General features: G+C 42.2%; 1 protein-coding gene across 1 annotated transcript; it reads right to left on the bottom strand.

Annotated features, from left to right (window-relative positions):
- Window positions 1-2041: 2041 nt before the first annotated feature.
- LOC129842240 (pulmonary surfactant-associated protein D-like) lies at window positions 2042-9536 on the bottom strand. The gene is made up of 6 exons (XM_055910707.1): window positions 9430-9536; window positions 5001-5220; window positions 4520-4555; window positions 3182-3286; window positions 3057-3104; window positions 2042-2582 (listed from the first exon to the last, which is right to left on the bottom strand). Exons 2-6 carry the CDS (start codon window positions 5215-5217, stop codon window positions 2203-2205), a joined length of 786 nt encoding a protein of 261 aa, XP_055766682.1. The 5' UTR covers window positions 5218-5220; window positions 9430-9536; the 3' UTR covers window positions 2042-2202.
- Between the last annotated feature and the right edge of the window lie 3399 nt (window positions 9537-12935).

The following is a 12935-nucleotide window of genomic DNA, read 5'->3' as shown; positions in this document are numbered from 1 at the left end:
AGACCTTGTTTGCCATTGGCAGATTTTTATATGCTCAAAAATAAGGTAATTTTGGTTTTGTATGCAGTCATATGATACGTGGGACAGAAAAACTTAGGTGAGTACACGGGGTGTTATATCTCAGCAGAGGGTCTGTCTTTCTGGTCAACATCACTGATACAGGTCCCCCTTCACCCTCTGATAACTTGTCATTACAGAGAAACCTATAAAACCAGCACTAAGGAGGGTCTCCCTCACAGACAACATCTTCCTTTGGTGTTGAGATGCATTGCTTTTACTAGGGGGGTTCCAGGTCTATGTCAGCTTGTTCATAAAAGTTGAACTTGATATTTTGTTGTTTGAAAATATATACACTGCTCAAAAAAATAAAGGGAACACTAAAATAACACATCCTAGATCTGAATGAATGAACTATTCTTATTAAATACATTTTTCTTTACATAGTTGAATGTGCTGACAACAAAATCACACAAAAATTATCAATGGAAATCAAATTTATCAACCCATGGAGGTCTGGATTTGGAGTCACACTCAAAATTAAAGTGTAAAACCACACTACAGGCTGATCCAACTTTGATGTAATGTCCTTAAAACAAGTCAAAATGAGGCTCAGTAGTGTGTGTGGCCTCCACGTGCCTGTATGACCTCCCTACAACGCCTGGGCATGCTCCTGATGAGGTGGCGGATGGTCTCCTGAGGGATCTCCTCCCAGATCTGGACTAAAGCATTCACCAACTCCTGGACAGTCTGTGGTGCAACGTGGCGTTGGTGGATGGAGCGAGACATGATGTCCCAGATGTGCTCAATTAGATTCAGGTCTGGGGAACGGGCGGGCCAGTCCATAGCATCAATGCCTTCCTCTTGCAGGAACTGCTGACACACTCCAGCCACATGAGGTCTAGCATTGTCTTACATTAGGAGGAACCCAGGGCCAACCGCACCAGCATATGGTCTCACAAGGGGTCTGAGGATCTCATCTCGGTACCTAATGGCAGTCAGGCTACCTCTGGCGAGCACATGGAGGGCTGTGCGGCCCCCCAAAGAAATACTACCCCACACCATGACTGATCCACCGCCAAACCGGTCATGCTGGAGGATGTTGCAAGCAGCAGAACGTTCTCCACAGCATCTCCAGACTCTGTCACGTCTGTCACGTGCTCAGTGTGAACCTGCTTTCATCTGTGAAGAGCACAGGGCGCCAGTGGCGAATTTGCCAATCTTGGTGTTTTCTGGCAAATGCCAAACGTCCTTCACGGTGTTGGGCTGTAAGCACAACCCCCAACTGTGGGCGTCAGGCCCTCATACCACCCTCATGGAGTCTGTTTCTGACCGTTTGAGCAGACACTTGCACATTTGTGGCCTGCTGGAGGTCATTTTGCAGGGCTCTGGCAGTGCTCCTCCTGCGCCTCTTTGCACAAAGGCAGGGGTAGCGGTCCTGCTGCTGGGTTGTTGCCCTCCTACGGCCTCCTCCACCTCTCCTGATGTACTGGCCTGTCTCCTGGTAGCGCCTCCATGCTCTGGACACTACGCTGACAGACACAGCAAACCTTCTTGCCACAGCTCGCATTGATGTGCCATCCTGGATGAGCTGCACTACCTGAGCCACTTGTGTGGGTTGTAGACTCCGTCTCATGCTACCACTAGAGTGAAAGCACCGCTAGCATTCAAAAGTGACCAAAACATCAGCCAGGAAGCATAGGAACTGAGAAGTGGTCTGTGGTCACCACCTGCAGAACCACTCCTTTATTGGGGGTGTCTTGCTAATTACCTATAATTTCCACCTGTTGTCTATTCCATTTGCACAACAGCATGTGAAATTTATTGTCAATCAGTGTTGCTTCCTAAGTGGACAGTTTGATTTCACAGAAGTGTGATTGACTTGGAGGTACATTGTGTTGTTTAAGTGTTCCCTTTATTTTTTTGAGCAGTGCAGTTGCTATTCCTCTGTCATCAAACTATAGGTATAAAGTAGCTATGTGCATGATCAGTAGCCAATCTGTTCAGAGAGAAGGAGCATGAAGGAGACAGACAAGCGCCAAAGTAAATGTGTTTGTTGCTTTATTCCACAAGTTTCCCTTTTCTATTCTACCCCTCATGTGAATAAAGAAAGAATGAAAGGTGCAGAACAACTGGAAATACACACAGGAAAAAACCTAGAGATTTCAAGGTCAAACTCAGAAACAGCATTTCATAGAGGTGTCCCTATATCTCACACACGATATAGGCATTGAAGGAGCACTCATATGTCACCCGCCATGCACCTGACTCTGTCAACATGGTACAGCTTCTATCCCCATTGGGCACTTTTGGTTCCCCATCTGCCCATTTGGAAAAGGTGAGGGGATGGCCTTTCAAATCCACCTGAAACTTCCCCTCTTTACTGTTGTCAACATTGAGCCATGCGTTCTTCAGAGCCCCTTCAAAGACCTGAGTGAGAGCAGTGTTTTCCTCCTCGTTCTTCGGCAAAGCCAACACCAAGCCCCTCTTGGTACAGAACCGAACAGCATCGTCAAAAGAACCCGCTCTCTTGTGTGACACAAAGTACTTCTTGTCAACTCTTCTGGTGAAGTCATAGTTTACGGCTGAAGAGAAACCAGGTATTAATTAATTAGTGTAACACTAAAAGTGGAAACAAAAGTTGCCTTTTTATATTTCACAAATGCCAGCACATGACTAAATTCACACCTAATTTTCCCAAATTACGAATACTGCATAATTTATGTTGAACGGATACTTAGTAAGGTACAACATAATCTACAGATAAAGTAACTTCATTTGAGCCAGTTTCACACAGCAGGAAAATAATCCTGCAGCAACACGAACCATGAATTGCTATTTGGATTATAATTATTATTTGTAGGGATTGTTACATGTTTTGTTCGGGTAAATCAAGTGACATTTTTAAGTGGAAATGAAAACTTTAAAACCCTTTTTAAACCTTGAATACACTACAAGTTTGCATTTCCTGCTGTGCAGGAAGTGATCAAATTAAGATACAGAATCTGTAATGTTGCATACAAGTACATAACATTCTGATCTGAAATTCACTTCCTTACCCAGCTCCAGTTTGATCAAGCTGTCTTGCAGGGGTTCCAGGTCTAAGTCTGTGAAAACAGAAGGTGTGACTAGAGAGAACCAAATAATAAATACAGAACCAGGAAGAGATCAATCAGCTGAATACCAGTAGCTCCTGCAGGGCCCGGGGGTCCAGGCGGACCAGGAGGTCCAGGGACATTACGTCCATCTATAGCAGGAAGTTCATAAGATCCAGGAAGTCCAGGGAGACCTATGGAGAGATAGTAGAGACGTGGATGTACTTATGGTTCATGACAATATGTGTTTTAAAGGATTTCCCAAATGTCCTAGATGGAGGAAAATCTATCCTGACAGACTTTATGGACAATTGAGGCAAATATGTTCAGCATGAGGAAACACACCTACATACAAATTAGAAAAAAAAGTGATCAATCTATACTTGAGTTATCTGACCATGTAAAGGATTTTTTTTCATTATCTAAGAATAACAACAGGATTCACAGCTCTGAAAATAACTCACTATACCCCAGCCCCTTTTAATAGGATTCACAGCTCTGATAATAACTCACTATACCCCAGCACCTTTTAATAGGATTCACAGCTCTGCTAATAACTCACTATACCACAGCCCCTTTTAATAGGATTCACAGCTCTGATAATAACTCACTATACCCCAGCCCCTTTTAATAGGATTCACAGCTCTGCTAATAACTCACTATACCCCAGCCCCTTTTAATAGGATTCACAGCTCTGCTAATAACTCACTATACCACAGCCCCTTTTAATAGGATTCACAGCTCTGCTAATAACTCACTATACCCCAGCCCCTTTTAATAGGATTCACAGCTCTGCTAATAACTCACTATACCACAGCCCCTTTTAATAGGATTCACAGCTCTGATAATAACCTACCCTACCCCAGCACCTTTTAATAGGATTCACAGCTCTGCTAATAACTCACTATACCCCAGCACATTTTAATAGGATTCACAGCTCTGCTAATAACTCACTATACCCCAGCACCTTTTAATAGGATTCACAGCTCTGCTAATAACTCACTATACCCCAGCCCCTTTTAATAGGATTCACAGCTCTGCTAATAACTCACTATACCACAGCCCCTTTTAATAGGATGCACAGCTCTGATAATAACCTACTATACCCCAGCACCTTTTAATAGGATTCACAGCTCTGCTAATAACTCACTATACCCCAGCCCCTTTTAATAGGATTCACAGCTCTGGTACAGACAAATGATATACTGACAAAATATTTTGGCAACTGGTACAGACAAAGCCTCTTTCTGTGAATTGGTGTGGTGATCTAATTGAGGTCATTCACAGTTCTTTGTCTTCCAAATCCACACACAGTGGGAAAGCAGCACCACGGCTGTGGTCCATAATGTTTTCAAGGGTGTTGTGACCCCCTTACATGTTTATGATGTAAATAATGAAGTGAGAACAGTTAATATGTCAGAATCTACCTCTCTTTCCAGGTGGACCAGGAAGTCCAGGCATGCCTATGGAGAGACAACAGGGATAGGGCTCATCACCATACCGTACACACCAACGACTGCTTCAATTAGCCTGTAAAGTGCCCTGCAGTCTGATCTGGCTTAAAGTGACACTTTATTACAAAATCAACAGTCTTATGTTGTTGTTTTTTTATGTTGTTTTTTTTAATCAAAGGCTAACAGCAGGAAATATACCGGATTGGGCTTTCACATTATACCCCAGCCCCAGCTTTGTTTGGCAACTGGTACAGACAAAGCCTTTTTTTGTAGGAGTAGGAGGGTTTATCTAACTGAGGGACTTCAGAGTTTTCTGTCCCCTCATCATCACTCCATCATCAGGTACGCAAATGAATGTGCATGCTTAAAGTGACAGTTTACTCCAAAATCAACAGTCTTCTATTTTGGGTTATGATAGGGTAAGGCAGTTGTACTAAGCTTACAACTCATTTACCTCCAGAAGGCCCAGGACGGCCATCAGTCCCAGAAAGCCCAGGAGGGCCACCAATCCCAGGAAGGCCATCAGTCCCAGAAGGGCCAGGAGGGCCAGCAGGCCCACGAGGGCCAGGATACCCTGTAGGACCCTGGCATTCACACTTCTCCGTCTGGCCTGGCAGAACCAGCAGGGAGAGAACACAGAGCCCCAAAGTCAGAGGTCTGCTCATCGCCATAACCTAAAACAGCAGGGAGAAGACAGAGACCAAAGGGACAGTAAATCACTGGTGTCATACAAATAGAAGCACAGGAAACATCTGCTTATAAAGTACATGATAGGATCATTTACTGTCAATGGGATCGACAAGAATACAAGCTGTTGAAAAGTAGCATACAGAATATGTGAATGTGTCATTTCAACAGCTTGACTCTGCCACTTTGTTGCCAGCTGAGGGATGGAACGGAAATGTAACCTCTCTCAAATGAGATAGATGGAACTATTGATGCAAGGACTGACAGGAGATCAACATGCTGCTTTAAACAGAAGCTATTGGTGTGTTTACAACGACTCAAATGGAACAGCAACAGAAACAGGGAGGTAATAGGAACATAGATGTATGACAGGGTAACACAGTTAGAATCCGCTCATAACAGTGAGGTAATAGGAACATAGATTGATGACAGGGTAACACAGTTAGAATCAGCTCATAACAGTGAGGTAATAGGAACATAGAGGTATGACAGGGTAACACAGTTAGAATCCGCTCATAACAGTGAGGTAATAGGAACATAGATTGATGACAGGGTAACACAGTTAGAATCAGCTCATAACAGTGAGGTAATAGGAACATAGATTGATGACAGGGTAACACAGTTAGAATCCGCTCATAACAGTGAGGTAATAGGAACATAGATGTATGACAGGGTAACACAGTTAGAATCAGCTCATAACAGTGAGGTAATAGGAACATAGATTGATGACAGGGTAACACAGTTAGAATCAGCTCATAACAGTGAGGTAATAGGAACATAGAGGTATGACAGGGTAACACAGTTAGAATCCGCTCATAACAGTGAGGTAATAGGAACATAGATGTATGACAGGGTAACACAGTTAGAATCCGCTCATAACAGTGAGGTAATAGGAACATAGATTGATGACAGGGTAACACAGTTAGAATCAGCTCATAACAGTGAGGTAATAGGAACATAGATGTATGACAGGGTAACACAGTCAGAATCAGCTCATAACAGTGAGGTAATAGGAACATAGATGTATGACAGGGTAACACAGTTAGAATCAGCTCATAACAGTGAGGTAATAGGAACATAGATTGATGACAGGGTAACACAGTTAGAATCAGCTCATAACAGTGAGGTAATAGGAACATAGATGTATGACAGGGTAACACAGTTAGAATCAGCTCATAACAGTGAGGTAATAGGAACATAGATTGATGACAGGGTAACACAGTTAGAATCAGCTCATAACAGTGAGGTAATAGGAACATAGATTGATGACAGGGTAACACAGTTAGAATCAGCTCATAACAGTGAGGTAATAGGAACATAGATGTATGACAGGGTAACACAGTTAGAATCAGCTCATAACAGTGAGGTAATAGGAACATAGATTGATGACAGGGTAACACAGTTAGAATCAGCTCATAACAGTGAGGTAATAGGAACATAGATGTATGACAGGGTAACACAGTTAGAATCCGCTCATAACAGTGAGGTAATAGGAACATAGATGTATGACAGGGTAACACAGTTAGAATCCGCTCATAACAGTGAGGTAATAGGAACATAGATTGATGACAGGGTAACACAGTTAGAATCAGCTCATAACAGTGAGGTAATAGGAACATAGATTGATGACATGGTAACACAGTTAGAATCAGCTCATAACAGTGAGGTAATAGGAACATAGATTGATGACAGGGTAACACAGTTAGAATCAGCTCATAACAGTGAGGAAATAGGAACATAGATTGATGACAGGGTAACACAGTTAGAATCAGCTCATAACAGTGAGGTAATAGGAACATAGATTGATGACAGGGTAACACAGTTAGAATCAGCTCATAACAGTGAGGTAATAGGAACATAGATGTATGACAGGGTAACACAGTTAGAATCAGCTCATAACAGTGAGGTAATAGGAACATAGATGTATGACAGGGTAACACAGTTAGAATCAGCTCATAACAGTGAGGTAATAGGAACATATATTGATGACAGGGTAACACAGTTAGAATCAGCTCATAACAGTGAGGTAATAGGAACATAGATTGATGACAGGGTAACACAGTTAGAATCAGCTCATAACAGTGAGGTAATAGGAACATAGATTGATGACAGGGTAACACAGTTAGAATCAGCTCATAACAGTGAGGTAATAGGAACATAGATGTATGACAGGGTAACACAGTTAGAATCAGCTCATAACAGTGAGGTAATAGGAACATAGATGTATGACAGGGTAACACAGTTAGAATCAGCTCATAACAGTGAGGTAATAGGAACATAGATGTATGACAGGGTAACACAGTTAGAATCAGCTCATAACAGTGAGGTAATAGGAACATAGATTGATGACATGGTAACACAGTTAGAATCAGCTCATAACAGTGAGGTAATAGGAACACAGATGTATGACAGGGTAACACAGTTAGAATCAGCTCATAACAGTGAGGTAATAGGAACATAGATGTATGACAGGGTAACACAGTTAGAATCAGCTCATAACAGTGAGGTAATAGGAACATATATTGATGACAGGGTAACATAGTTAGAATCAGCTCATAACAGTGAGGTAATAGGAACATAGATTGATGACAGGGTAACACAGTTAGAATCAGCTCATAACAGTGAGGTAATAGGAACATAGATTGATGACAGGGTAACACAGTTAGAATCAGCTCATAACAGTGAGGTAATAGGAACATAGATGTATGACAGGGTAACACAGTTAGAATCAGCTCATAACAGTGAGGTAATAGGAACATAGATGTATGACAGGGTAACACAGTTAGAATCAGCTCATAACAGTGAGGTAATAGGAACATAGATTGATGACAGGGTAACACAGTTAGAATCCGCTCATAACAGTGAGGTAATAGGAACATAGATTGATGACAGGGTAACACAGTTAGAATCAGCTCATAACAGTGAGGTAATAGGAACATAGATTGATGACATGGTAACACAGTTAGAATCAGCTCATAACAGTGAGGTAATAGGAACATAGATTGATGACAGGGTAACACAGTTAGAATCAGCTCATAACAGTGAGGTAATAGGAACATAGATTGATGACAGGGTAACACAGTTAGAATCAGCTCATAACAGTGAGGTAATAGGAACATAGATGTATGACAGGGTAACACAGTTAGAATCAGCTCATAACAGTGAGGTAATAGGAACATAGATGTATGACAGGGTAACACAGTTAGAATCAGCTCATAACAGTGAATTAATAGGAACATAGATTGATGACAGGGTAACACAGTCAGAATCAGCTCATAACAGTGAGGTAATAGGAACATATATTGATGACAGGGTAACACAGTTAGAATCAGCTCATAACAGTGAGGTAATAGGAACATAGATGTATGACAGGGTAACACAGTTAGAATCAGCTCATAACAGTGAGGTAATAGGAACATAGATTGATGACAGGGTAACACAGTTAGAATCAGCTCATAACAGTGAGGTAATAGGAACATAGATGTATGACAGGGTAACACAGTTAGAATCAGCTCATAACAGTGAGGTAATAGGAACATAGATGTATGACAGGGTAACACAGTTAGAATCAGCTCATAACAGTGAGGTAATAGGAACATAGATGTATGACAGGGTAACACAGTTAGAATCAGCTCATAACAGTGAGGTAATAGGAACATAGATGTATGACAGGGTAACACAGTTAGAATCAGCTCATAACAGTGAGGTAATAGGAACATAGATTGATGACAGGGTAACACAGTTAGAATCAGCTCATAACAGTGAGGTAATAGGAACATATATTGATGACAGGGTAACACAGTTAGAATCAGCTCATAACAGTGAGGTAATAGGAACATAGATTGATGACAGGGTAACACAGTTAGAATCAGCTCATAACAGTGAGGTAATAGGAACATAGATTGATGACAGGGTAACACAGTTAGAATCAGCTCATAACAGTGAGGTAATAGGAACATAGATTGATGACGGTAACACAGTTAGAATCAGCTGATAACAGTGAGGTAATAGGAACATAGATTGATGACAGGGTAACACAGTTAGAATCAGCTGATAACACATTGATAAGCTATATTCTTCAATAATCGATGGTTGTAATGATTGAAATGGCCGTTGAACATCCGTACAGCTACATATTGTGCCTTTAAATAGCAGCAATATAATTAAGACAAAAACTAAACAAGTGGGTACCATACCTCTTAAGTTGATGTGCTGAGAATGGATGTGATGCTTCTGTCCTGCTTTGCAACAGAATGCTAGAGACATGGGTTTGTGCAGCAACTTATAAAGACATTGGTAAACAGCACGTCACTTTGGAGGATTCATTATTATCGGGAAGTACTACAGTAAGTTTACTGGAAAAGAGACAAACTTGGAATGTAATACCCAGAGTACCCTATCAATGTTCACATTCATTGCAAAATACTGATGCACGTGGAATCATCTAGCAAGAACACAAACAAATCTCTGACATCCATTGCGCAAATTCCACTTTAGTTCCATTCCACTTCTGGTGAGTTTGAGTAAGGAAGACTTGAAGTCCAAGGCAAAAAGAACAACACAAAAACCAAGTACACAATTATATAATCCGAATGACTTTGTATTTTTTATAGTTCCATAGTTTTAGCAATGTTGTTTTTTCCCGGCACACATTTGGCTGTTTCAACTCAGAAGAAGCATTATATTCATACATTATATTATATATTCATACATTATATTATATATTCATACATTATAGTATATATTCAAGCACAGAAAATATTTTTGTAGTAAGTATTTATTCAGTTTGCCTTCATTGGTTTTTCCTTTACCCCATTTGACAGTAGCACCACCAGGTATATCGACCTTCCTATGAGAACCTATTAAACACACCTCCAGCCTACACATCTACTGTTGTGTTATCACATAAGGAAATACTTCAACCTAAATAAATATAGAACTCATTTATTGTGTTTAGGCAGGTCTTAAGAAACATAAGGACATGATTTATTTATTTTTCTTCAAAGAACAGATTTGCATATTCATGAGTTTAATGTATGTTACTGTATAGGCTGAGGCAAGGATTCAATCCACAGACAGCTGTTGACAATGTGCATTTTAAAGCAATGTTATCACGTTAGGCTCTAGTCCAGTATTATCACGTTAGGCCCAGGTCCAGTGTTATCACATTAGGCCCTGGTCCAGTGTTATCACGTTAGGCCCTAGTCCAGTGTTATCACGTTAGGCCCTAGTCCAGTGTTATCACGTTAGGCCCTGGTCCAGTGTTATCACGTTAGGCCCTAGTCCAGTGTTATCACGTTAGGCCCTAGTCCAGTGTTATCACGTTAGGCCCTAGTCCAGTGTTATCACGTTAGGCCCTAGTCCAGTGTTATCACGTTAGGCTCTAGTCAATGGATCATCAACTAGGATGCATGATTATGGGGAAGTGCTTCTGAAGTTCAGTTACAGTTTACTGGATAATAAACACACTTGGAATGTAGCACATGTCCAGAGGCTAAGAGTCTCTTCATTTTCACTTTTATTGAAAAACACTTATGAACTTTTAATCATCTAGAAAGGACACAAACAAATCTCTGACATCCGTCATACACATTCCTTTTTAGTTCCATTTCACTTCTGGTCAGTTTGAGTCAGCATGCAATGTAGTTTTTTCCCTAGCTTGGCTGTGTCATCTCACAAAAAGTATTATAGTCATACATTTAATCTGTCGACAACATGCATTTTAAAGGCAATGCTCAGACCTAGTCTATAGCTATGGACAATCCAAAAGCCAAACAGTGCATTTGGAAAGTAGTCAGACCCTTTGACATTTTCCACATTTTGTTACGTTACAGCCTTATTCTAAAATGGGTGACATTGTTTTCTACACACAATACCCCATAATGACAAAGCAAAAACAGGTTTTTAGAAATGTTTGCAAATGAATAAAAATAAACAAAATATGGCATTTACATAAGTATTCACATCCTTTACTCAGTACTTTGTTGGAGCACCCTTGGCAGCAATAACCTCAAGTCTGCTTGGGTATGATGCTACAAGCATGGCACACCTGTATTTGGGGAGTTTCTCCAATTCTGCTCTGCAGATCCTCTCAAGCTCTGTCAGGTTGGATGGGGAGCGTTGCTGCACAGCTATTTTCAGGTCTCTCCAGAGATGTTCGATCGGGTTCAAGTACGGACTACAGCTGGGCCACTCAATGAAATTCAGAGACTTGTCCTGAAGCCACTCCTGCGTTGTTTTGGCTGTGTGCTTAGGGTCGTTGTCCTGTTGGAAGGTGAACCTTCGCCCCAGTCTGAGGTCCTGAGTGCTCTGGAGCAGGTTTTCATCAAGGATCTCTCTGTACTTTGCTCCGTTCCTCTTCCCCTCGATCCTGACTAGTTTCCCGGTCCCTGCCGCTGAAAAACATCCCCTCAGCATGACTCCGCCACCACCATGCTTCACCGTAGAGATGCTGCCACCACCGTGCTTCACCGTAGGGACGGGGATAGGATTCCTCCAGATGACTCTTTCATCAGACCAGAGAATCCTGTTTCTCATGGTCTGAGAGACTTCAGATGCCTTTTGGCAAACTCCAAGCGGGCACACACACGGAGGAGGGTGGAGGTAGAGGCTCACACACGGAGGAGGGAGGAGGGTGGAGGTAGAGGCTCACACACGGAGGAGGGTGGAGGTAGAGGCTCACACACGGAGGAGGGAGGAGGGTGGAGGTAGAGGCTCTGCAAAGACTTCATGTGGATACACTATCAAGAATTGAAAGGATATTTCAGACTATTGTGTTGAAAACGTTTAGGAAGAATGTTAAGTTAAAAACTTCTCTAGAGGGCCTCCCGGGTGGCGCAGTGGTCTAGGGCACTGCATCGCAGTGCTAACTGCGCCACCAGAGTCTCTGGGTTCGCGCCCAGGCTCTGTCGCAGCCGGCCGCGACCGGGAGGTCCGTGGGGCGACGCATAATTGGGCTAGCGTCGTCCGGGTTAGGGAGGGTTTGGCCGGTAGGGATATCCTTGTCTCATCGCGCTCCAGCGACTCCTGTGGGGGCCCGGGCGCGGTGCGCGCTAACCAAGGGGGCCAGGTACACGGTGTTTCCTCCGACACATTGGTGCGGCTGGCTTCCGGGTTGGAGGCGCGCTGTGTTAAGAAGCAGTGCGGCTTGGTTGGGTTGTGCTTCGGAGGACGCATGGCTTTCGACCTTCGTCTCTCCCGAGCCCGTACGGGAGTTGTAGCGATGAGACAAGATAGTAATTACTAGCGATTGGATACCACAAAAAGGGGGGAGAAAATGGGATTCAAAAAAAAAAAAAAAAAAAAAAAAACTTCTCTAGGATAGGGGGCAGCATTTTCACTTTTGGATAAATAGCGTGCCCAATTTCAACTTCCTTCTACTCCTCCCCAGAATATAAGATATGCATATTATTAGTAGATTTGGATAGAAAACACTCTGAAGTTTCTAAACCTGTTTGAATCATGTCTGTAAGTATAACAGAACTTATGTAGCAGGCAAAACCCTGAGGACTAACCATTCAGATTTATTTTATTTTATTATTTATTTTTTATGTCACTGTCTGTTCAATGAGATTTCATTGGGAAGCCAGATTTCTAATCACCCTGTTCTCAGTTCCTACTGCTTCCACTGGATGTCACCAGTCTTAGGAAATAGGTTGAGGTTATTCATTTGTGCAATGAAGAAGAAGGCCATCAGGAAGCA

This window comes from Salvelinus fontinalis, unplaced genomic scaffold, assembly GCF_029448725.1.
Source record: "Salvelinus fontinalis isolate EN_2023a unplaced genomic scaffold, ASM2944872v1 scaffold_0024, whole genome shotgun sequence".
In the NCBI taxonomy this organism is placed as follows: Eukaryota; Metazoa; Chordata; class Actinopteri; order Salmoniformes; family Salmonidae; genus Salvelinus; species Salvelinus fontinalis.
Note: the sequence above shows the minus strand (reverse complement) of the source record. Positions and strands in the feature narration are given on the sequence as shown.

Excerpts from the sequence above, each read along its gene's own strand:
- LOC129842240 (XM_055910707.1), bottom strand. The coding sequence starts at position 5,217 with ATGGCGATGAGCAGACCTCTGACTTTGGGGCTCTGTGTTCTCTCCCTG. Across the intron at positions 3,287-4,519 it reads TGGTCCACCTGGAAAGAGAG|GTCTCCCTGGACTTCCTGGA; the intron begins GTAGATTCTGAC and ends ATCTCTCCATAG. Across the intron at positions 2,583-3,056 it reads CTTGATCAAACTGGAGCTGG|CCGTAAACTATGACTTCACC; the intron begins GTAAGGAAGTGA and ends GTTTCTCTTCAG.